At 35.9% G+C, this 26,038-nt stretch overlaps 1 protein-coding gene and 1 long non-coding RNA gene across 18 annotated transcripts in view; one reads left to right on the top strand and one right to left on the bottom strand.

Annotated features, from left to right (window-relative positions):
• TRDN (triadin) overlaps positions 1–26,038 on the bottom strand; it is a 373,079-nt gene that overhangs the window by 193,234 nt on the left and 153,807 nt on the right. For 16 of the 17 annotated variants that reach the window (XM_067702211.1, XM_067702210.1, XM_067702208.1 and 13 more), the window contains one exon: positions 17,635–17,712. The exons of the other annotated variant lie outside the window; for it this stretch is intronic. In XM_067702211.1, coding sequence (XP_067558312.1) covers positions 17,635–17,712 — 78 coding nt within the window. The remainder of the gene's footprint in view (positions 1–17,634; positions 17,713–26,038) is intronic. 17 annotated transcript variants of the gene reach the window in all.
• Positions 413–24,314, top strand: LOC137204575 (uncharacterized). Its single transcript, XR_010933725.1, has 3 exons — positions 413–547; positions 21,256–21,316; positions 24,209–24,314. It is a non-coding gene; the product is annotated as an uncharacterized lncRNA (long non-coding RNA).

Below are 26,038 nucleotides of genomic sequence, written 5' to 3'. Positions count from 1 at the left end.
ATTGTGGGCTGCTAATACTGTTTACAAAAAATGAATAAGATAGTTCGAGCTTTCTGAACCAAACGTTTGTCTAAAGTAAGATATTAATGTTGAAAATTAAAATATAATTTCTGAGAAACAATGCTGCAGGTAAGCTAAAAGAATTATTTTTTGTTTTCTTTTCATATGTTCAGTTTCATTAGAAATAATACATTAGGCCATTAACAATATCTATTTTGATTTAACTGTTTTTCAGATCTGCCTCTTGTCGACAGACATTTGGATTCTGGTGACATTTATCTGGCACCATATTGGGGACATAACTTCCACTGCCCTTTCTGAGTGGCCATATCAACCAGTGTGCTCAGACTATATTTGCACCCAGAGGTTGCTGTTAAGTCTGGATGACACATAGAACAGTTTGACAGTTTGTGGTAACTCTAGACTTCTTTATGGAAGATTTCTGTTTCAGAGATCTAAGAAAACCTTGGTCTGAGGGGCAGAGGGAACTTCAAATGCTGCCCAGCAATAGCCATGTAACAACTAGACATCCCCGGACATTTTTCTGGTAAGTGTTCTCATTTTAAATAACAAAGTCATGTAGAAGTACACAGTTGTTGAAATGGAATATTCAGTACTGTTAGGTTTGAGGCAGCTACAAGCACAGTTAATGTTGGAAACTGACGGATTTTTATCTTCAGTTAGTAATGCGATTTACCTTATATATGAAATACTTTTCTCTTTGCCATTTGTCTCTCCAACTCAAGTATAAAATGCCAGGCATTCAAAGATGTTCATTACCCAGAACTATTATGAGATTGTTACTATGCTGAAGAAATTCAATGTGTACTTCTAGTATCAATGCTTAAGTTGCCTACTAACGATGGCATCTTATTAAATATAGGAATTAATTCATTCCCTTAGGTATAGAGATTTTTTACCTATGAGATCAAAGCCAACACTTCCTTGCAGTGTCAGAAGTGTAATTTACAAAGAACCTCTTTTCATGACTCCTAGAGATAAGTTAGTGTTGTAGGGAGAAATATATTCACACTCTGTCCTTTACCTTTCACACTCTGTGTACATTTACAGCTCATCCAGTCAGAAATAGAAAGTCAAGAAGTTAGATTTTGATAGTTCTAGAGTTAGAAATAAACAAATGGAATTCTACTTTGCCTTTTCCTAAAGGTTTATACATATTAAATATGGAAAACGTCTTTAAAATTCTGAATAAAGATACTTTTGATTTAAGTATCATTACTTTCAGCTTCTGTAGGAGAAATTTTATGTAGCAAGGACTTTTCCATCTTATCTAAATAAATGCATATGCCAGACAGTTGAATTGGCATTTGCTAAACATCACCATTTGATGTCATGTGCTAGGAAAGGAGTTAATTAAAATACAGATTAATTGTAAATATTTCTTAGCCTATATTAAAAATCAATGCCATAGCCACGATAAGATCACAACTTAGTATCCAACTTAGTATCCGAGTCTCTAAGTTTCATAATGTAGATGAATAAATATTTCATTTAAAAGTTCGTGCCAATTAGTTAATCTTATATTAAACTTCAGAAGGAAAGCAGGTATTTGAGGCCAGAAGATGGAAGACATTCTTTTCATTTTTTTAAAAGAGAATTGTCTTGTGTAATAAATTCTACCCTTTATATTAATATAGCTGGGACTTTATTGTGGTGATACAGTATTCTTGCCTTAGTTCAGACTGATTAATGCTTCCATTATACACTCTGCCTGTGATTATGGCCATACACTGAAGGAGTCATGAATAAGAACAGAAATCCACAAAAAGCAGGTATAAATAATGTACTTTAATAACATTTTTATGAATTAGACTTTTAAGCCGTCATTATGGGACTTTCTTTATTCGTGGTTAATTCATTTTAAAACATCAACTTCTGAAGATTCATGCATTTCTTCAAGCACGCCTGTCTATTCTTTAGGTGATTTGGCAGCAGTGAAATGATGCTTTTCATTTATATAAGGCACAACAATTTAATTATATCCTACTTGGATATAAAAGTAACCCATGTTTCTTATATGAAAACTCTCCTTCCCTTGACTTTTTTCTCCTTCAACAGTCAACAATACTCCTCCCTTTCCACTTGACTGTGCACCCACATATCCAATTTCCTCCTCATCCTCTCCTCCAATTTGTTTGCTGTTTTGTTAGTAACAGCTAGAGAAGAGTTAGGACATTTTATATCATTGATTTTCAGAGGGTTCACAATTAAGTGCGTCTACAGAGTGTGAACTTATCAGCATACTGCCTTTCTCTGAGAAAAGTGTCATAAGCCCGGAAATGACGGCTCTATCTGGCAGGGATCACAGGAAGGGCTGGCTGAGAGAGAAATCCTCTCCACAATGAGCAGCTCTGAGCCACAAATATGTTATTAGCTTCTGCATAAATTAACATCAGATGAAAGAAAAATTAAATGACTTACTTTTTACTTTCTAAGCCCTTACAATGGGCTTTTCTCTTGCTTTTAAATGTTTTTATGCCATCTCAAAGCCAGAGAATCCACAATAGTTAATTATAATTGTTAAGCTTTTGAAGATGCCTGTTCCTAGCAAACCGAGCAAACAAATGCAAATGCTTCATTTTCATCTTATGTTTGTTCCTTCCCTTTTTGCCTTTCTACTGTACAGATTATCCAAAATTTACATGCTTTTCTTCTAACTCACTCTGGCCAGGGTTGATGTATTCTTGGTCCTAGTCAGGTTCCCTTCATAACAACTCATTCTAGCACACCTCATCACTGTCACCTTGTTTGTAAAGAGTGGCAGAAGCTGGCCTGGAACCCCAGTCACAGTATGATCATGGAAAATTTCACATAAACAGATAAGTTCAATTACACCAATGATTATCAGAGTTCTCCATTGTTATCTACAGAGGGGAATGGAGCAAGAGAGAAAGCACTGGTGCTAGCATGGGTGACCTTGGTCTGAATTCTGTCTCTAACCCCTTCTGGTTGTGACATTGGCAATGTGCTGTGACACACTGAATTTCATTTACCTCTTTTAAAAAATGCAATAGTAAAATCTACCTTGCCGGATTATTGTGAAGAAACTGAGCAAAAGTGCCCGGACCAAAGTGGATGTTCAAAAAAAATAATGATAGCAATAACTAGCTATTACTATATTTTAGAAACAATCAAAATCTGCCTACATGTACTCTTCAGTAATTTTTCTAAGTGTGACATTTATTAATCTGAGTAAATGCACATTAATTCTTATTTTTCTGTGTTGAGGGAGGCTGTATCAGGAATATTTTATATTGTGAAACTTTAAGAAAAAAATACTCAAGTAGGCATTAACATGTTTATGAAGGGGCACTGTGCTGGAATGAAGTGGATTCCGGTTTCAGTTTTGCTATAATTAGTAGTTTTTGCCTAATGCAACTGTAAGGGAATCTTCTGTCTTCAACCACAAAAGTCAGGGGAATGAGTAGAATGTAGTTAAGTCCCTCTTCGCCTGTCTATGCCTTTATTCCCCAAATGAAGTATTTATTTCCTAATTTTTCTGAGAACAGTTAACGTAAAAAGCTTTAAATCTGTAAATAGCTGTTGTACACTCTCTGGCTTTGCTATGGCTTAAAGAATTTTAAAGCTAGAGAAAAGTCCATTTTTAAGCCTTAAAAATGAATATGTTTATATGCACACATGGATATATGAATACATATATATGTGTATATAATGTCAAGTGATAATAAGGGTCAGAAAAAAATAAAGCTTGGTTTAGTGGATTAGAGCATGCGGGAGCAGATCAGAAGTGGCTTTTTCTTTTAAGGTGGAACGGGAGTAAGCCTTTCTGAATGAGTACCATTTGAAAAGATTCTTGAAAAAAAGTAGAAGAGTTTTGGCTATTGAGGAGAAGACTTCTCCTGCAGAGGAAAAGTATCTGCCAAGACCTTGAAAGAGAAGCGTTCGAGCTATATTCAAAGCAGAGCATGGAGACCAGAGCGGCTGGAGCGGAGGATGCAGGAGGAGAGTGAGAAGAGGGGTGGCCAGTGATGTAGCAGGGGCCAATCACACAAACTCTTGTTCATGATATGAATTTTCCATTTTGTTGTGAGTAAGGTAGGAGGCTGCTGAGAGGTTTCAAGCAGAGTAACTATACTGTGATAAATTACGTTTTAAGAGGAACTTTGGCTGTTGCTGACTGGTTGGAGCCAAGTACCCCACTGGATTTTTTGATCACACTGCGATGAAGAAGACTAAGAAAGTAAAAGGATTCAGTACAAATATCCTTCTTCATGTTTTCCTCTTTTTTCCCAAAAATTTCCTCTAAATTTTATTTGGGACTCTTGAAAGAATGTAACATTATAGAAACATGGTGGGAGTACCTCAGTTTACATTGTGCTTACGTTGCTACAACAGCAAAGCTCTTCAAGGACTTCACTTGAGTTATCTGGCATAACTAAACTGGTTTTTCAGAACCTGAATCCAGTCTTTGCCTTGACTTTTCCTTTAGGGAATGCTGAATTATTCTTAGAAGTCAGCTCTTCTCATTATCAGCTACTAACAACAAAAAATTCACAACCAGAACTTGTAGAGCATCTTCCACTGACTTCCCAGAGACTTTTACATAAACAATTTATTCACTTAATCAACACATGTTTATTTAACCTTATGTCAAACCCTTTGCCAGGGTCTAGAGTTTTAAACTATTCCTTCCAGGAATTTTAGGTATGAGACTAAGAAGGGATAAAGTTTACAATTACAATATGGACTTAGGGACATTAAAGTCGGAGTCTAAGGGAGACAGCAGAGGCCCAAACCCAAGAGCAAAAAGTGTGAGAGCTGCTCCAGGGAAAAACGGTATGTGAATTCTGAACTGAGTATGGCAAGTGTTACTATCAATGCTGGCCGGAGGGACTGAGGTGCCTGCTGAGTGCCCAGTCCTGTCCTGCAGATAAAGGCTGACAACTCTTAGTGATACAATACCATTCATGAAGTAAATGTCCCAAAGAACTCCAGAGCTAATCAGTGTAAATCCAAACGTTTTCAAGATACCAGACTACATACAGTTCTTTAAGTTTCAAAAAAGATTGTGGAGAAGTGATCTCAATAGTTATTTTATGTGATCAGAGCAAGGCAGAAAAAAAATGTATTAGTTTTGGTTTAATCACACTGATTTTAAGGTGATAGGAAATTATATTGTAATAGAATGTTATTAACAGAATACAGCACATGACCTTACATGCATTAGTATATACTTAGTTCTGAGATAAAAGTCAACACATCCTTCAACCCATGAGAAAATGGGCTCAGGAAAGATGAGTAACTTGCTCAACTTCACAAATCACATAAGTGACAGACAAGGATTTAAAACTAAGGATCACTGCAAACTCTGATCTTTCCTCTACAACATGGAATAAGAAGTTTGAGGTAGACTTATTCTAACAAAAAATTGCAAACGAACTGAGGCACAGACAGAAAAGTGCCATTTTCTACCCTCTCTTTGTGACACTTATCTTTCAGCTCTCTCAAGCCAAAGTTCTCTGATATAACGACTATTTTTTTCTGTTTCTGAATTTAGTATGCAAAAGGGAATGCAAAGAGAAAGATTATTTGATACATTTCAAATTGCAAAAAAAGTTTCTTATGTTAATTAAACTTCATATTTAAAGTGGATAAGGTAGATTTCTCCCAAACCTTTCAAAAATGATAAAAGCTTTTTAGATAAGTGACTGCATTACTTTTGAATGGATTAAGTTTATATAAATGAAGGTGGCCACAGCTCTTCTTTTTCTTTCCGGTATTTATTTTTCCTCTCAGTGCTTTTACATTTCAGAAAGCAAATGCTCAATTAAAGTTTATTGACCTTTACGCTCAAGTGAGAAGCTCTCAATCCACACAACTCATCTCTGCATAGCTCCAAAGAGAGCATTTTGTATTTTGTTTTTCTTGGATTTTTTCTTTTTTGGGTGCTGCAGCCATTTGGAGATTTTCTAAAAACTCTTCTAACCCTAGTAAAATTTACTTTTTATGCAGAACCATTGCTTGCTCAAGATCTTTTATTGTAAACTTTTCTAATGCGTCTTTCTACAAGGGTAAGGAAAATATAAATATAAGATTCATTTCTAATAGCTGTTCATTTTCAAAATCATATTATTTACATATAATTACTTTTTTCATATTTTTATCTACATGCTTTTTCTACATTTCTCTGTAGTTGGAAATGAATTGCAAAAGTACTTTGTTGCATTTAAAATGTCAAGAATGAATAGAAACATCAGAAAATTGAGCTTTTCCTTTTTGTGACTAAATTATTGATATTTAGGGAAAAAGTTGGTTATCATTCAAAATCAAAATATACATTACTCTAAACTATCATTTCAAAGATATGGCTATTTTTATAACAGGTCTTTGAGAATTTAGGGTTTGAGTTACTAAACAAATTAGAAAGACTCAATTACCCAAAGTTACTGGTATATTGGGCACATTTATAAGTCTGATTCTTAATTGAAGACTTTTATCTTAAAAATATGCCCAATAGATATCAATATTCATAAAGGAAATAAATGCCCATTCAAAGAGTACAACTTTTCTAGTTGTAATTGTTTTAATATATTGAATTCAGGTTTATTTCAAATGATGGACTACATAAATTCCCTCATCTTTCATAAATTATACCAAACCATTAACACAATTTTTGTCTTCTTCCTAGTATAAGGTCTATTCTAGTAGATTAAAAATTTTTACACAAAATTCTCACATAATTGAAACAAATATCTGTCACTGTTTATTATGTGAACAATTGCCAAGACCCCTTACTCCATTTGGATAAAACCGATCTGGCTTTAAAGATGTAGCCACTTTTCTCATCGGTTCTAGAGAGGATGAATAATTTCATTGGGAATTCTAATAAACTTATATAATAGAAACATTTAGGTCAAGCTGACACAAATAGCAAATAAATGTTTTATAAAGAAAAACTGGTACTTGTAAACTAGAGCTTTGGAGGGACCTGGTTCTTTCTTATAAAATACTTCAGGAGAAAAGTTTGCTGGCACAAGAGGGTTCCAACTAGAATTTCATAATAAGAAAGCTATTAAAAATCACATTCACTCTTATTCACAAAACTTCTCATCCCTTTCTCTTTTGTCAAAATGTAGGGGGAAAAACCCTAATTTTTAATACCAGCATGAAAGTTATGAAAGATCTCTTAAGAAGGAAGCTGGCCCTGATCAACAAAAAGCTCCTTACCCTTCCCTGATTCTTGGTTGTCATCCCTTGATCTCCAGAATAAAAATTTCTTGCTACTAGACAGTCAAATCAGACAGACATCCCTCGCCATACTGTCAGATGTATAGGGGAAGAAAAACAAAACTTCTTTCTCTTATTATGGGAAAAAGCTAATGATTTCCCCCAAAACTATTTTTAATCAATAATGGAAAATCGAGACTATTATAACAAGAGAGAAAAGTTCTAAGTTTGGAGATGCAAGTTTCTAATGAAATATATTTAATGTCTACTAAAATGTATTTATAGTTCATAATCTGTGGAATATATTTCTTTACATTTTCCTTTTTCTTGACACTTTTCCACCTTTTTGTCTTTGTGTTTCTTTTTTCCCCCTAATTTCTCAACAGCCAGTTGTTAAGACTTATCTACTTTTCCATGATTCTAAGCTGAATTACCCTTGTTCTAACATATTTATTACCCCCACCAGAGCTGAGTTACCTCATGCCTAGCTCTGCACAGTGCTGCAATCAAAAGAAATGAGAGTCTAAAATTCCAGGGAGGTTTGAAGATAAGTTTAAATCTTTTTTGAAGTCTCTCAAATAGCTAATGTTGTATGACCCAAAGCAAAATGTTCTAAAGGTTCTCTCCTTACTGGAGCTTCCCAATCCATCACAGCATTTCCTCCCAAAAGCTTCTCTCTCCCAAGGGCACGCTAAAAACTTACTTCAGCCTATGCTGACTCTCCTATTCCCTTCTCTTGACCTTTTTTCTCACTGTCTAAATCTTATATTTTCTTCTGGGTAATAACCCTTCCTATTCAAACATGAATTAATTAATTATTTGAGCCCCTTCCAATTTTTTGGCTCACCCAGCATATCCTGAGTCCTGAGCAGAACATAAACACTCAGGAGCTGACCAGGCATACCTAGAATATTCCTTAGGCAATAAAGTGGAGGAGAAAAGCTGTGAATACTTATGTTAATATTTGTGTCCTCATCACACATGTAAGAAATAATTAAAAAAACACTTTTACAAATCACTGAAAGGTGAAAGTTAAATACAGTTTGTAGTTTAGTTACTAGTGTACCAAAGTTAATCTCTTAGTCTTGGTAGGTGAATCATGGTTTTATAAAATCCTAACATTAGAGGAAGCTTGCTGAAGAGTGTATTAGAACTCTATATATTATCTTTACAACTCTTCTGTAAATCTAAAATTATTTGAAAATAAAAAGTTTAAAAACAACAAAATATTGGAAATATTTCAAGACTCTAAAATAGAGGATTCATTTTTCCCCTAGAAGTAGTGATTAGCCCCAAAGGAAATGAAATAAATATGTAGAGGGGAAAAATGAGTGAAATAAAAGCCTCGAGCATGATAAAATTTTGGAGGTGGAACAAACTTTTGAGATCATTTATTTCAAAAAATGTAACTTCACAGTTGAAGAAGCTGAGTCTCAGGTTAAAAAACTAATATGAACAATTGAATCTTTAGTTCAGAACTCCTGATTGCTATACCCTCATTTATATGTGGCAGAGAGAAAACTTAGAGGCAGAAGTAGGTCACCATGATCTTCTAATTGACAAGCCGAAAGGTTTCTGGCCAGTTTTGTCTTATTCTTCTCCCTGGGGCTCTTGGCCCTGTTGTTCCCTTTCCTCCCTCATCTTTTCATCCTTGGTTTTCTAGTCTGTCTTCTGATGGTGTTTGTGACAGTTAATTTGACTAGGCCATAGTTAACAGTCACTTGGTCAAAGACCAGTCTAGATGTTGCTATAAGGTAGTTTTTAGATGTGATTAACATTTAAATCAGTAGACTCTGACTAAAGTAGTTAACCAATCAGTTGAAGGCATTAAGAAAAAAGACTGAGGTCCTCTAAGGAAGAAGGAATTCTGCCTCTAGCCTGCCTTTGGACTTGAGAATACAGTATCAACTCTTCCCTGAGTCTCCAGCCTCTGGCATGCCCTATAGATTTCAGACTTGCCAGCCCTCGAAATCACATGATCATGTGAACCAATTCCTTAAAATAACTCTCTCTCTCCCCCTGCCCCCTCCTCCCCTCCCCGCTGTGTGTGTGTGTGTGTGTGTGTGTGTGTGTGCACACGCGTGTATGTGTGTGTGTACATACATCATATTGGCTCTGTTCCTCTGGAGAACTCTGACTAAAACAATGTTGTTCCCCACATTTTCCTTCTTGGATGCACTAAACCTCACTCACACTTATGACTGACCTGCCATTCAGTTATATCCAAAACTAAGATTTGTATGATACAGGGTATTTTTAAGATCAATTGCTCCTTGGGAGCTCAATAAGTATTACTGGGAAAAGAAATGTTTCTGTGACCACTGAGTTTAAAAAGAATTAAACAGTTTTCTGACAAGAATTTCACGGCTCTTTTAACATACTTGTGTACATTGTGACTGTCCAAAAAGAAAATATGATGTGGACCCAAAGTATTATGTTATAAATTTTTTTCACTAACAATATCATAGAACTAGAATTCCCCATAACATACTTCAGGAAAATGCTATGCTTGGAATAAGCTTATGACTTCAGCCTCTGCATCTCTCTCATTTGTGAACTCCAGACTTCTATCTTCAGTTGTCTGCTGGAGATGACCACTTGTGTGAATCCCACTCAACATGCTGCCTGACATGTGGCAGGGTCTTCATTTTCTCTCCAGGTCCAATATCCACCCTGACCTTTATGGATTGTGTTAACCAAGGATTAACACAACCTCTGGATTCAGGTTAGTTTGGCCAATGGGAGCAACATCAAGAGATAATAGAGCAGGAAAAAAAGAGAGAGTTGGGCATGTATTCTCCAATTACCCACCCTGGCTCACTGAGAATATTATATATATCATTTTACAGATTGTTCATGATGTGTTCTTCTACTAAAGGACATAGTTTTGATTGGGCATCTCTCTCCTAGAGTTACAAGGTTTGGGGGTTTATAAACCACTCTATTCCCCTGCCTCCTCAGGCCTAGGGCTGGTAAAGGCTTCCTGCATTGGCTAGCCTTGGGGTGCTTCACCATAACTCTGCTCAAACCTTTATAAATACTACATTCATTAAATACTCTTAATCACCCATTTTGAATGGTCCAGGGACGCTGATGCACCTAGCAAGTCTGAACTCATTATCATCTCCCCAAACCTGTTCTTATTCTTAAGTGCCATTCATTTATCCAGGTCAGATAAGGCTTTAGCAATTATGCTCAGCCCTAACTTTTATTGCTAGTCTACGATAATGGAATAGACTGATCCTGGGAGTGACACACCTGGATTCCAATTTCAATTATACCACTGTTAGGACTGTGTTTTCTTGGGCAATTTACTTGATTCCTCTGATCTTCTCTGTAAAATGATATAAATCATATTCACTGCTTGGAATTGTTTTGAGGGTTAAATATGATTGTTTAAGAGAAAAGTCACATAATTTTCCCCCATGAGCAGTAGCCTCCTAAGTTTTTCTTGTCTCCAAACCCCCAAGCCCCACCCCTCACCATCCATACTTTCTATAGCTGACACAATGATCTAAAATGCAAATCTAATCATACTACCCCTCTGCTCAGTTGTTTCAGCAGGCTCACGCAGTCTCTGAGGAGGTGTAAATGATTCAGTTGTGTGTACAAAATTCTTTAGGATATGACTGGGGTCCTATATTAAGAAATTATATAGAGTTTCACGTTTACTGACTAATGTCATTAATGAAATTACCATATTATCTTTACAGATACCAATAAAGAATTAACATAAAAATTAATGATTTACTATATATACAAGAGAAATTTCCTGATTAAAAAAATGATAATGATAATAATAGTAGCTAATGGCTGAGTACCTAATTGTGCTAAGTTGCTATATACCTTGTTTCATTCACTCCTCATAGCAACTTTCTAAGTAAAATAGGTACTAAAAGTAGTATGGTTTATCTATATTATCAAAATTTATAACTAAAGGTCAATCCCATTAAAAATTGCCCAAGGATATGAGTTTATTTCACCTCAAAACAAAGAAAAATATTGCATTGCCCTAAAGTTCAAGATTAACTGTGTTATAGAGTTAATGGAATAAGAACCTGGGCCAAAATTCAATTTTATTATTTTATGCTTTTTGCTTCTCAGGATATGTCTCAATGAAGAGCTAAGACAATAAAGTTCTCAGTTTAATAGAACTGTAAATAAAACGTTACTAGCTCCTGTAGAACACTGTCCTCGAATGCACCCTACGGTAAGAAATCATCTTGTAGTAAGTCTCCTATATTGCTCCTTTCTCCTCTGCACAAATCCTACCAACTTACTCTTTATGGCCCAATGCAAATCTTGTGATTTCACCTCATAGCCTTGCTTCACACGTATATCATCTTCCTCCTAACTTTTATAGCCCTTATTATCTGTACCACGCACTTCTGAACTCCAGAAAATAATGCTTCATAGTATTATCCATTTCATAGGGACATGCCTGGTTGGCCCAAGTGGGACATCTCTATCTAAGCCATGGCCATACCTTCCTCACACATCTGTGGCAGCTATTTAAACACTGTGCCAAGCCATGGAGTCTTCACTCTGCTCTTAATGTAGCTTACTACTAATGCACCAACCTGAAAAAAATAAGCTTGAAATATCTGGGTGTGAAAGCAGAAAAGACCATTTAAATTCAGTCCCCACAGTTGACAGGTGAAGAAGTGGAGGCCCTAAAAAGTGAATCGATTTGTCAAAGATAATACAACTGATTAGTGTCAAAGTTGCAGTTGGAAGCTGGGATTTTAGTCTTCTCTCTAGAGTTCTCTTGCCCACTGTTGGGTGATGGCATTTATATTATTCACGACTGCAATACTAAGTTAGTACCAGTTACATGTTTATTCAAGAAGATGATAGGGTATACAGTATTCATTCACCTTACTTTATTTGGCTCCATTAATGCCAACTATATGTTTGTAATGGAATATTAAAAGTAATTAAGTATAAGATATATAACTAATAAGAGATCACATAACCTCTTCTTTCCACATCTTTGCCACAATAGATGAGGTGTGGCCATTTTACATTGAACGTCCAGTAATTACATGTGGATGGAAGTCTTTAATTCTTCAGGAATCAACAACATAAAATGTGGTGTTTGGTAGTGGGGGAGGGGGTTGTGTTGACTAGGAGGAAAGAAAAGTTTTCCAGCGTTGTTGATTACAGGACAACAGGATGATATCCAGTAATCGTACTTATACAAAGATTTAATGAAGCAGCTTTTTTGATGATTGGGGAGGGGATGGAAAATGTTGCCGGAAGCTGTCTTGTTTAATCACTGAGGACTCTCGGAGAGCAGTCAGGAACTAATCTCTCCTAAGAAATACAGTTCTGACAAACATTTGCTGATAAACGGGCTCTCACGCTAAGGGTTGAAACCACCTGTGATGTGAATATAATAAGGCACCATTTGATGAAGGGGGCATAGATCTGTCTCATTTGTGGAATATATGGATAACTATAGTGGCCTTTGGAACTTGAAAGCCTTTCAAGACCAGTGAGAGCTCACAATAGACAGAAGAATTAATTCGTCACAAAATTTAACACTGTTGTGAAAGATCGTAAGAATTACTATTATATTGAAGGTGGCTCTCTATTTAAGTTAGTTCCAGTTAAGTTATGTCCATAATAAAATGCAAATTGACAACAATGACCAAAATGATTGCCTGGGGTGGTCATTATACAAGATCTTTTCAATGCTATTGTAGCCAATTTCCCTGGCCAAACGCCAAACATATTCTAAAACATACAGTAGTAGGAGTCAAAGAAAACAACTGATTTAATATACAATTAGTCTTTATACCCAAAGATTCAAAGCAATAGAATTTCATTACAGTGTACAAAGTGTCTGGTATGCGGAGAGGAGTGAAATTCTAGGAAGGCCAGACACAACTTCCAGGCATTAGATAAGTGACCCAAGATAAGAAGTGCACAGATACTTAACAGAATGAAGCCAGTGTTGTGAGAAACTTATTGTTTTAAGTGCTATGAAAGCACAAAGGAAGCTTTTAAGGGCTTCAGAGATGTGTAGAATGCTTTCACCCATAACAAAGTCCATGTTTTTTTTAGATTTATGCTGATAAAATCCTAAATTGTTTCCAATCTCCTGTGAGCAAACTTAATAATCTAGTCTATATATAAGCCCTCCTTTTCTTTAAAACATTAAAATGCAAAATACATTTAAGTTCCCACATTTTGACCTGTTATAACTGTATTCCTCAAATCAAAGGGCATAAGTTAGTGCCACATGTAAGTTCCTTTTTACATAATGCCATTTTCTTGCAACTTGGTCCTAAGGAAGTTCCAGACTAAAATAGTGCATCAAGGACTGTGCGTAATCAGCCTCACTAAAAACAGCTTGATTAATACTAAATATGTCCTAGTTCCTAATCAATTATGTTAATGAAGGCACAGGCAGCACATCTGCAAGCCCTGACAAAGCCCATGATCTCAGCATTGCCTGATAACGTGGACTCCTTGGGAAGCTGCTTAGTACCAGCACTCTCAGGGCAGACTGTGTCTTTCTGCAGATAAAAAGTGGATACTACTGACAAAAGCCTTGTAATCCTGCAACACTGTTAGGTTATTTACTTAAACTGTAGTGTTGGGCTCCAGGATGAAATGTAAATAAAACTGCTCTTTAAATATTAACAATAGAACCTAAGGGTCCCACTTAACAAATGACACATTCTTTTCCAAGTGACAGACTGATAGGCAAAACATTTGCTACAGGGTGCTTTATGAATCTCTTCCAGGAGGTAAACTAGGGTCAAATATTTGAATAATCTATCAAAATCTGCCTCAAATTGGGGAATTGGAGCTCCCTGATTTATGTCTGTCTCACAACAACAACAGAATTAAAATCTGATGAAACTTAAAGGTGACACTATTATTTATAGGCTATCTCTTGTTCTGTGAATATTTGGGCAGTGAGATGGTCACTTGTCAGTTTTTTGTCTAATTATCTCAAGTCACATAAGCTATTATAGTCCAAATGCTAAAAGAAATATAACTCTGATCTCTCCCTCTCTCTCTCCGACTATAAAGTTTTTCCAAGTCATTTACTTACTAGCTAGATAAATGATACACGTCGGTAGTCAATAATGAGAGTACTTAGAGTTTTTGAAGCTTATTACCTTCAGTATAAGCTCAGTGATATGTGAGTTCAGTTAAGAAAAATAGGTAACTAATACTAAAATTTTTTAAATATTTAACTCATCAATTATAAGCATGTACAGAAGATGATGCAAGTTGGGAATTTATGGTGTTGGAAAATCAGGTATCACAGAAATGAAAAAGGCAAAATCGTTGATTACTGGAAAAGAAATATTTAAACAGCTTATTAAACTAAACAAATTATATGAGGTAAATATTTAAGTTGCTTTACTTATACATTAACTAAGCTTAGAGGTTACCAAGTGCTATGGACTGAATTGTGTCCTTCCAAAATTCATATGTTGAAGCCCTAACCCCCATGTAACTGGATTAGAAGATGATTAAACTTAAATGAGATCATAAGGGTGGAGTCCCGATCCAACAGAACTCGTGTTCTACTGAGAAGAGGAAGAGACACCAGAGTGCTCTCTCTGCTATACGAGGACACAGCAAGAAGGTGGCCATATACAAGCCAGGAAATGATCTCACTAGAACCTAATCATGTTGGCACCCTGAGCTGAGACTCCCAGCCTCCAGAACTGTAAGAAAATCAACTTCTGTTGTTCAAGCCATCCAGTCTGTAGTATTTTACTATGGCAGCCCTTGCAGACTAAGACACCAAGGTTGATCAGGAATTTAAGAAATTATTATGTTAAGAAGAAACTGTCTTTACATAATTGTCACACACACGAAGTAAGTCTGGACCCAAGTGAGTGAATGGGAGAAGGAGGGGTGAAAGCCAATGGAGACAGTGGGAAGCTCACCCTATCTAAGATGATCACATTCAAAAATCAATAAATAAAAGACCCGTGTGGGGCAAATAAATGTGTCTTTAGCTGACTCGGATGGGAGACGAAAGTTTCAAACCTTGGACTATATCTGGACTGTTCTTTAAATATTCAAGAAGCATTGTTGATTTGGACTCTTGGAGCGAGACATTACGTGAACTTTTCATTAAATCATGGTCTCTAATAACCAAACAAATTCTTTTCTTCAGATTGGTATTGACACAGTACTAACCTGCAGATTGTATGGGATTTTTATTTGAAACTTGCAACTGCTAATTCATTCAATTTGTAGCTGACCAAATCAAAATATTTTACATACTATATAATAGGTTATTACAATTTACAAGTATAATGTAACCTTTCCCCCAATTCCCAGTGGTATTTCTCTTGCTCTCTTTTGAGCCTTTCTACAATGCTTAGTTAGGTATGTGGCTTGAAACCTTTTGCTTTTTCCCAGACAACTAGCAGTCAGAATTTCTCCATGTGTGTCATTCCAGTCATTCTGAAGGACATTTGGCCAACAATAGGTCATTTAGGTAACTAATACTAAATTGAAAGTATTTTTAGGATTATTCAATTGCTCTCCACCTTCCTCCTAAATCACTAGGGATTTACTATACAGATGAGTTCCTGGACCAGTAGCAGCAGCAACACTTGGGAACTGGGTAAAAATGAAGAATCTAAGGCCCTACCCTTGACCAACCAAATCGGAATCTGCATTGTCAGAGATCCCCAGGTTATTTGTGTGCACATTAGATTTTGATAAACATTGCTAGCGTACTCTTGACTGACATCAGAACACGATATTTCTATCACAGAACTGCATGGAATCTAAAGCACAAAATGTCATGTCTTCATTTTACCAAAGTTGCTGATGTCTCAGAAGACATGAAGTTAGAATCCTCTAACTCCAAAGTCTGCACAGTAATATGATAGAAGGATCTCTGGGTATAGAACTAGAAATTCAGGGCTAGAATCCCAGTCCTGCTGTTCACTAGTTTAGCAAAAAAAAAACTGCAAGCTTAGATTTTCTAATCATTAATAATGTCTACTTCAAAGCGTTTTGAAATGTCAAATGTGAAATGCATATAAGTAAAGCCAACATAATAATATTCTAAATAAATGTGAGTTGAAGAGAGCACAGCCACAGGCATAATTTGGTCAGGATCTGGCCAGAAAAGTAGATAGAACATGCTGGTATTATAACATAAACTTAGAAAAACTTCACCTGCTCAGCTTCTAAAATCCTTCCCTGGCTGCTGACTGTAATATAAATAAATGTATTGCCCAAAATATAAACGTATAGCCAATCAATTGTTGGGTCTGTGGTCAATGAGACAATGCATCTGTTACCAAGGCATTCAGATTTAATTTATAAATAAATAAACTATTTGAAGCAGGCTACCAAATTCAGATGTTTGGTGTAAAACGGTTGGATTTGTAATAATTTTTACACATAAATATAAATCAAAGTTTCTTAACATTTAATGTGTACAAGGCTCAACTAAAAAGTTTGTTAAAAATATAAATTTTCCTCTCTGAATTGCCAGATCTGATTCACTAGATCTAAGATGTGGCAGGAATATGCATTTTCTAAACAAGCTTTACAATTGATTTTAATGCTGGTGATCTACAAACTATTCTTTGGGGACAGTTGTGTTAAGCCAATAAAATACATTTAAGAAATTCTAAGTTCATCAATATCAAATATAATAATAAAAATTGCAATTGTTATAGTTTTATTCTACATTTACAGCACCTCTCTGTGGTAGTATTATGAGTATCAGTATTTCACTAATAAAGAGCCTGAAAGTTTAGGTATCACATTAAGGTCATCCAGGTAGAAAAGGGTAGAACCAGAATTTGGACCCAGATCTGTTTGATTGTAGAACACAGGCTGTTAATCACTATATTATTTCCAAGGCACAGAGTTACCACCATCTTTCTAAGAAACAAGAAATTATCAACGGGGCTTGGGTCATCTTTATAGGAGGGGTTTGGAGGATATATGAGATGAACTGAAAATCTCAGCCGTTTTCTCGTAGTTATTGGAGATTCATTTGGGAGTGGGTTTAGGGGAGAGAAGATAAATAAGGTATAGAGGAGAGAATAGGTTACATGAGTGTATGATTCCTGATAATGATCATATGATATTTTCTTGAGTTCTATGTACAGGAATTGCAAGGCATATCCTTGTCCATTTGTCCCTATACTTTCTGGCTTGATTTCCAGGGTATGAAGCAGGTCATCCTTCTGGAAGGTGATGGTCACCAATATAAAATCTTAGGAGGAAATTTTTGGTGTTCTAAAAAGGAGCAAATTGTAATTTTTTGGAAGAGTAAACTGTAGCTTAGACATACTAAAACTATTTGAGAAAATATGGATTTTGTTGTTGCTGCTATTGCTATTTTGCTTTGTTTCTCTATATTCTATTTTATCTACAATAGAGACGATCTTTCGAAAAATAAAATAAAATACTTGCCTTCAAGAGCTGGTGATGCCAAAGTGGGTCCAGAAGCTTGCTGTGTTGGTAATGGAGGTGGTATGGCTGGGCTTTGTCCTGTGCACACAATGCAGGAGTAGGTATTGAACAAAAAGTGTTAATAAATTTAATATGCACAACTAAAATAGCTCTAGATCTGTCCCCAACATGCATAATTCATAATCCAAAGTATAATTCATATTATTATGCAATAAGAAAATTGTTATTAGGTGAGATCTTTAAGTGGATACATACAAAGATTCAGTTATCTTCAGAGCCATTTCTGAAAATATTTCTTTTCTTAGATGTATACACAATGTCAAATACATCTACTGGACTTCACTAATGGAAAACCTACATGCAATCAAATAAAGCAATTTATTTTCAATATGCACTTCAAGTTATGGAAACTAAAATCACAGAAGCTAAGAGGAATCCTAATATATAGAAAAATCACCATTTTTTTCATTTAGCTAAAAATTCTCAAATGATATAATAAAGGAATGAAAGAAGGTTAAAATTCATAGGCCTTTTGATATTGAACAGGTACATTTTCTCCTGCCGAAATAAATGACCTGCAGTTAAGTAAATAATGGGCCAAAGGGAAAATATATTCAGTTTTATAGAAACTTGAAAGCCTGCCTCAAGTCTCTGGGCTTATTATGCACCATAAAAACCCACAATCGTTTCTGAGTACTTCCTTATCCCAAGTGATTTCTTTAATTAACCAAAAACATCCCAGCCATGAACTGTAAACATTAACTAACATATGATCTCATATGAAATGCTTACAAAATGTTTTATCATTCATTTTCATTCCATAAACTCCTGCTGTGTGTTTCTTTTAAGTCCAAGAATCAACGCGGGCATATGCACCTTCTAAAATCTCACTGACAACTAGATATTATCAAATGTCAGCAGACCTGCCTACTTACTGGAAGTCTTCCTTTTTTATAATTTGTCAAAATTAGTTTGCTTTGGTGAATTGTGCATTAGCAACCTGAGTTACACACACACCACCGTCTGTGGTGGCGAGAAGGGAGGAATCCCAGGCCGTCAAGCTGAGTAGAAGAGGTTAGTCTCCACTCATCATAGGACTTTCTTCTAGCTGTTAGACCCATCCAGGTTGATTCTTGAGCATGTTCAAGTATGCACAAAAGCAAAGCATATTGTTCCATGACATGCAGGCCATATACCTAGAAAAGTATCCATCCATATTAGTATTAATTATTTTCCTCATGAAAGCAAAGATTTGATGGAAACATAATGCAACATGGAATTTCCTTTTTCAGTAAGCAAAGGTAAGGATGGGCAAACTAAAAAAGGAGTTTGAGCCACATTGTTTTTCCCTGGATAACATTTATATACTGCTTACTATGTGCCTAGAACGATGCCAAACAGTTTTGATGTACTGTCATTTAATTTTTACAAGATGCTTAGGATGTAGGTATAATTTTCATTTTGCAGTTTTAAACTGAAGTGAACAGGGATTCAGGTGCTCAGCTCCTAAGAAGTGGATTTGAGGTGCCGAAAGCTCCTCTCAGACTTCCTAAGGCAGGCAAAGGGTCATCACATGTAAGGGGTCATCACATATAAGGGGTTCTGCAGCTGGAGAGAGACAGAGGCATGGAGCTTCCACCCTGAGTTTCCACCGTCTTTGTAAGTCAAATGGATGTATACTTGGGGAAATTCACTCCCAAATCTTTCTTGAGAGCTGTTCTTGAAAAACTGTTTCTAAAATAGGATGGTATTTTGTAGTTTGCAAAACCTAGGGAGAATCTATCAAAAGATTGAGGAAGGAGTCAATTAAATAACTAAAGCTTAAAATACAAGTGACCATGAATATATATAAATCGTTTCTGAATACTAAGGCTTTCAAAAGTATCTTCATGGAATCCTGCCTGTTCAAACTAAACTGCTTTCTCTCTTGTCAAATACTTTCTTGAACAGTAGTGATGTATAATCATAGTCTTCATAAGCAATATAGGAATTTATTTTTAAATGTATTCAATTCTTTCCCCAGGGAATAATTCATAATTTAGACTACAAAATATTCTTATATTTTCCTGGAGGAACTATGAGGTCATTATTTTATATTTTTTTTAAATTTAGTGAGCACTTATTATATCCCAGCACTGAAGAACCATTAAACCCCAACTCTGCCTATAAGAAGTTCCCAATATAATGGCTAAAATAGACTTACAGACAGATCATTATAATACAGTGTGAAGATGGGAAATAATATACACAGAGGGGATGTCACAGAAAGATTCTCGCATTTAAAGGCCTAAAAGGAGATTCCCAGGTAAAGAATGGAGGAATAGAGGGAGGGATTCCGGACAGAGAGTATCTGGTGAAAAAAAGGCCTGGATGCCAAAATACATAGAACTATTAAAACGATCAAACTGGTGCTTCTGCAGCATAAAGTAAAATATCCAGTTTATATCAGAAATTCTCTACGACTGTAATCAGTCGTAGAGAAATTCTCTCGCTGTAATCAGCGATATTACACTCCCTAAAATGGCTAACTGCATGATGGTGACGCAGTGGATGAAGTCGGGAAGTAACACCACAAGAAAAAGAAAAAGCCAGATGTCCATTTGCCTCCATAGTGACAGTGCTAGGTAGCCCTGGCAGGGGAATTACTAGCTCAGGAAAAGTTATTGTTTTGCTAGGGGTCACCAAAACAAATCAGGCATGTCATACTTGAGAATGACACATGACTCTCCAGTACTGACTTACAGAAAAGCCTTCCTTTAGAGAATGCTATTGAAATCAGAGAATGCTATTGAAATCAGAGACCATTTTGATATATGAATGAATATATACAATATTATATGAATATAATAATTTATGAATTTATATGAATATAATGTTACATTAATAATAGAATTTTATAATGATAGCAATGTTGTTTAGTATAAAGACTACATGGTTGTAGTCAAATAGATAAATATGAGAGTTTCAGCTCCAACACTTACAATCTGTGTGAATTTGAAAATTTCATGAAGTACCCAAGCCTTATGGGCCTTTATAAAATAAGGAGAGTTTTCAGGGCTGTTGTGAGGATTAAGTGATGAAGCATCTAACACATAGTAAATACTCAGAATATTCTTTTTCCTACAATGTATTTACAATTTATATTCCATCTAATTATACAAGAGGACTTGAAACAGACTTTTGAAGTAAGAAAACAAAGACATAACAGATAAAATTAAACATGACAGAAATAGCAGAACTCATTTACAGGAAAGAGGCTTATCATTTTATTAGGAACATATTTCTTTGGAATTCCTGAAGATTGTTACTCTCTGAAGGGAGAATTCAGGTTGTTGAAACTTACATTGGAACTCTAAAGGTGCCCTTCATTTTACAAGCTATTACCCGAAAACCCCTCTGACATTCAAACATAGTGAATGGCTTTTTGTTCCTTGACTGATTTTGGTTGGCTTATTTCCATAATACCTGAATTGCATGTTTGTAAGCTGCCAATATTTTACTGTTCTGAGTTTTTTGTCACCCAAGTTGTTATGATTGTTTAGTCAAATTCCACTGGGGATAGTATACAGTGTGCATTCCTTCTAATATTCTAAGTTACAGATGTTTTCTTTACTTTGCTAGAAAAGATGAATGGAATTACTCAGAATCTCAAGTCAAGAAGGAGGCTGTGAGCAGAATTCAGGTAATGTGAAGGAAAAAGCAATTCACTACACTAAAGTTTAATTTACCCAGTTTTTTATCAAAGGAGATTTCCTCGTTCTAAACCATTTCTAGGCAACTAAAGTCTAGCAACTAAATCTTGAAACAAATGTTGAGGAGTTTTTTTATGCTAATGCATGAAAGTTATTTTACCTTGGGCCTCCACTGCATTTTCCTAGAGGTACTGAGTTCACCCAGAAGACTACAAACTCTTTGAAAGGCCTCCTGTGCTGCAAACAATGAATGGCCATAGATCTCGTGACAGAGAAGGTGTCACTCTAGTAAATGACTGCTGAGTTAAAATTCATTTACATCTTGAAAAATTAAAAAGTATGAATAATTACAAATTCCTATCCCAATTCATTCTGTCAGCATCATTAAATCATTTGTGAATCTGTGACTGAACATAAAATGGGAAGATCTGAATTTAGTAAGAAAATTATTGTCAAGTGTGTTAAAGCAATAGTATTACTTTTATTTATTGGCACAAGGTTCCTAGACTGACATTTTTTGTAACATATAGAATAATATTTTCAAAGTTTAGCATTGAACAAATACTAAAATAAAATGAAAATATGGTTTATATTTTAGGCTGATACATGTAATTGTGCTAGCGTCCTTATTAAAATAGGGACACGTTGATCTTCAAGTTTCCTTACTGAGTGTCTCTTTCTCTCCCTTGGATTTTTGGACCACTTACAAAATGGAGAGAAGGGACCGGAGGAATTTAGAGCGTCAACCACTCCTCCCTTTCCCACCCTATTTATTTAAAACAAAACTAAGACACCACTAATATAATAATCCCAGACTCGCGAATCTGACTATGAAATGAGGAATTAGGAATCTGAAGTTCAGGAGTTTGTATGGGGTGGATGGATCAAGGTTTTTACTCCAGTCATAGGCATCTTTATACCTCCCACTTTGCATTCCTTGTACTCAATCTTGTGAAGGGTATACGTAAACAGGCAATCATCACTTAACTGAGGTCTCAGTTGTTTCAAGGTAAAACAAGAACCGTAATGTCTCTTCCAGCTGGGTTGTTGTGAGTGTTCCTGGGCATAACTGTACAAATGACATCAGTGAGGGACCACAGGGAAGACAAAGAAGGACCCTGTTGTTATGGAGCTTACATTAAAGATGAAGGGAGACAGGCGATAAACAAGCAAGACAGATAATTTCTGACCTCAGAAAGGTAGGGACATCAAAACAGAGTGGTGAGGCAGACAATGACTGTGGGAAAGAGATGACACTAAATTGGTTAGAAAAGGAAGAATGGGGTCAGTACTGAGCAGGACTCCACTAACCTATGAAGATTTGTGCGAATTAGAAAAAGTCTCCTTTCTGGGTATGTGCTGTCCAAGGTGGCAAAGTCTGAACAGGAGGGCTTGCTTAGTGCAAAATTAAGAGGCAGCTCTTACCCTGGTCAGTTGCAGCTCCAGTCCGAGTCTTGAGGAGGAGAGAAGAGCAGGGGGCCTTTGTGTAAGTATACAAACTGCAGGACAAGTGCGTAATGTATGAAGTGGCTCTGTCTCCAAGGGGGAGACACTTGAGTTCTGACTTGAACACAGAGAAGCAAACCTCAGAAGAGGTCCGATAGAAAGATTCTTGGCAGGGAAAGGCAAGTCAAAATGCCCAAGTTAGGAGCCAGCCTGGCTTGCTTAAAGGTCATTGGTGCTGGAAAGCAGAGGCAAGCTCATATTAGAGCACTCTCGGCTGTTCCAGTGAGTTTGGATTTGTTCTAAGGGCAGCAGTAAGCTTTTGAAGTGTTTTAGTACGACATGTAGGTTTTTAAAAGATCATCGGCTGCTGTGTGAAGAGACACAATGTTTGCAGAGGAAAGCTTGTGAGAGGCAGCAGAAGATCAATTGGTGACTATTGAAATAACCCAGGTGAGAGATGACATGAGCTTGGTCTAGGTGGTTGCAGTGGAGATTCAGTTGTTTGCGCAAAAAATGTACATGAGTACCTACTCAGTACTAGGCACTTTCCTAGGATATGGAGTTATAGCAGTGACCAATAGAGACAAAATCACCTATTTTGTGGAGCTGAGATTCTACTGGGCAGAGAGAAAAAATATCAACGAAATAAGTAAAATGGAAATCAGTATCCTATTAAAAATGTATCAAGGAAGGGTAATAAGGAATGCTATTTAGAGTAACGGGTGGCAGTTTTAAAGATATGGGCAATGAAAAACATAGAAATTATAGATAAGTGGATGGACTCAGAGTACATTTTGACACAAACCCAATAGGATTTTTAAATGAATTTGATATGGTAAGTGAGGGAAAGAAATCAAGGATGACTGACAATTTGGCTTGAGCATCTGGGAATGAATGAGAAAAGTAATACTCAGATAAGGGCAGGAAATTTCCTGTTTACTCAGCTAGATGCTGTTTATGGACTAATTACTTAGTCATTGTTGTCACTTGAATTATGTAGTTTTCAATTTTGCCAGAGGACTTATATAGAAGACACTGAAGTTGAAGCCATAGTTACTTTGTTGGATTATTGCAAAAATATATCATATTGGTAATTAATTTTCAAGATGTTTTTCATGATTTTAGAAAAATTTTAAGCAAATGGATTCTTTAGTATAAATTGGCTATGCAACCCTACTATAGGGTGTTTAAAACACCATAAGCTTCAAGTTCTTAGATCAAAGAGCATCCTCCAGGCCAAAATGTTTCTACTGGAAAGGTTTCTTTGCATCCTGATAAAAACCTTCCCTAATATTTTCATGTGTTATTATATATTTGCATATTCGCTTTGATGAAAAGCAAGGAATAGTTGCCAAATACATATTTCATTTTTTTTTTTTTTTTTCTGCGGTACACGGGCCTCTCACTGCTGTGGCCTCTCCCGTTGCGGAGCACAGGCTCCGGACGCGCAGGCTCAGCGGCCATGGCCCACGGGCCCAGCCGCTCCGCAGCATGTGGGATCCTCCCGGACCGGGGCACGAACCCGTGTCCCTTGCATCGGCAGGCGGACCCTCAACCACTGCGCCACCAGGGAAGGCCCATACATTCTCTTGATTAAAAGTGATAAAGATAGTATTAGTATGTTTTCTTCTTCATCTCCAATTTATAAGGTAGAAATAATTCTTCCATGGAAAAGCCAACTAAAGAAAGGAAATAAGATTGATTCAAGATCATATCATTGTTCCATTTATCCTTGTACCTTGATTATGACAGAATACCTGATGTCTGGGACTTAACAAAAATAAATGCACAGAATCATAACCATAGAGTTTTGGGGTGTGGAAGAGATCTTTGAAATCAGCTATTCCAACACCCTAATGTTTCAGGTGGAAAAAAATGGTCTCTAGAAGGAAAGGTGGCCTAACCAAGGTCATGCTTCAAGAGCATTTAAGATAAAGGTTTTTCACTCCATTTCATTTTTCTATTTATTGAATATTTATTTGGAAGGTGAAGATAAATGCTAATTATTTTATCTATTGGCATAAATGACTCATAACTCTTAGAAGATCTTTAAATATTCACTTCCTAAGATGAAAAGTCTCATAGTTTTCTTCAGTGGTCAAGTTCTATTTAATTAGGTACTAAATTGACCTCAAGTAGCACATTTAGTTACCTGACCTCATTTTGACAATTCTAGATAGACTGTCTAGTGGAAGGTTTTCAAGACTTTCAGAATTACTATTTCTTCACTTTTCCTAAATAGTCCCTTCTAGCTATCCAAATTATATCTCTGTCAACCCCAGAGCAAATCATATTTATACATAAGGTGAGGCAACAGGCAGACAGTAAAGATGGGAGAAACAGACAAATAGGTAATATGAATTGTATGTTTTTCTTTTAGTACAAAGGCCAAAGCTGATAGGAAAAGAGATTAATGAGGCATATCAGATGGACTGCAGTCTCAATTTATAAAAATAAAAACTGTCTCATGTACTTAGGATGCAAATATCCTACTTGCCATGGAGTCATCCAATGAAATGTCTTTCGTCTCTTCTTTGATTCCCTCTACCCACTCCCTTCACAACCTTTATGCTCCCAGAGTACCCAGTGTACACTTTATTGTCTGATTCTCAATACATTTGTTTATTTACAAGTCTGTGCTGGGATTTTTTGTTATTGTTGCTGTTTTTGTTTTTTTTATCCTCATTCGACTACAGCAACTTGAGAACAGAATCTGGAATGACAATACATATTTGGTAAAGGAAAATGAATAAAGGAGAAAATGAATGATTATATGAATGAATGAATAAATGAATGTTGCTAAATGCTACTCTGTTATACTGTTTCTAGAGTGTTTGAATATGAACAGAGCAAATCACAGTATTTTTAGCTCTTGGTAGAGTACAAAATAGTTTCAACAAAATATTAAAAATAATAAAATTTTACTTATTTATTTTTTGGTTTTCTATTTTTCAATTATTTATAGTTCCAGACCAAAGTATTCATTTTCTTTCTGTGAGACTCTTTACCAAGTTGTTTATGAGTACCAATCTTTCAATGAAAGTGAAACATTAACACTTTTATCCACGATTAGTGGGAAAAACTGAGCTGAAAGTTCAAAGATTTAGAAAGGTAGCTTCACTAGTTAAACAGCTCAATCAAAATATAACACTTGCAATATATTCTGAATCTACAGTTACCCTCAAGTGGAAAGACTATGAAATTACCCATTGTGGTATATACTTCAAGCTTAAAGAATTATGTCCCTACATATGTAACTTGAATAG

Source organism: Pseudorca crassidens, chromosome 13 (assembly GCF_039906515.1).
Source record: "Pseudorca crassidens isolate mPseCra1 chromosome 13, mPseCra1.hap1, whole genome shotgun sequence".
Classification (NCBI taxonomy): Eukaryota; Metazoa; Chordata; class Mammalia; order Artiodactyla; family Delphinidae; genus Pseudorca; species Pseudorca crassidens.
Note: the sequence above shows the minus strand (reverse complement) of the source record. Positions and strands in the feature narration are given on the sequence as shown.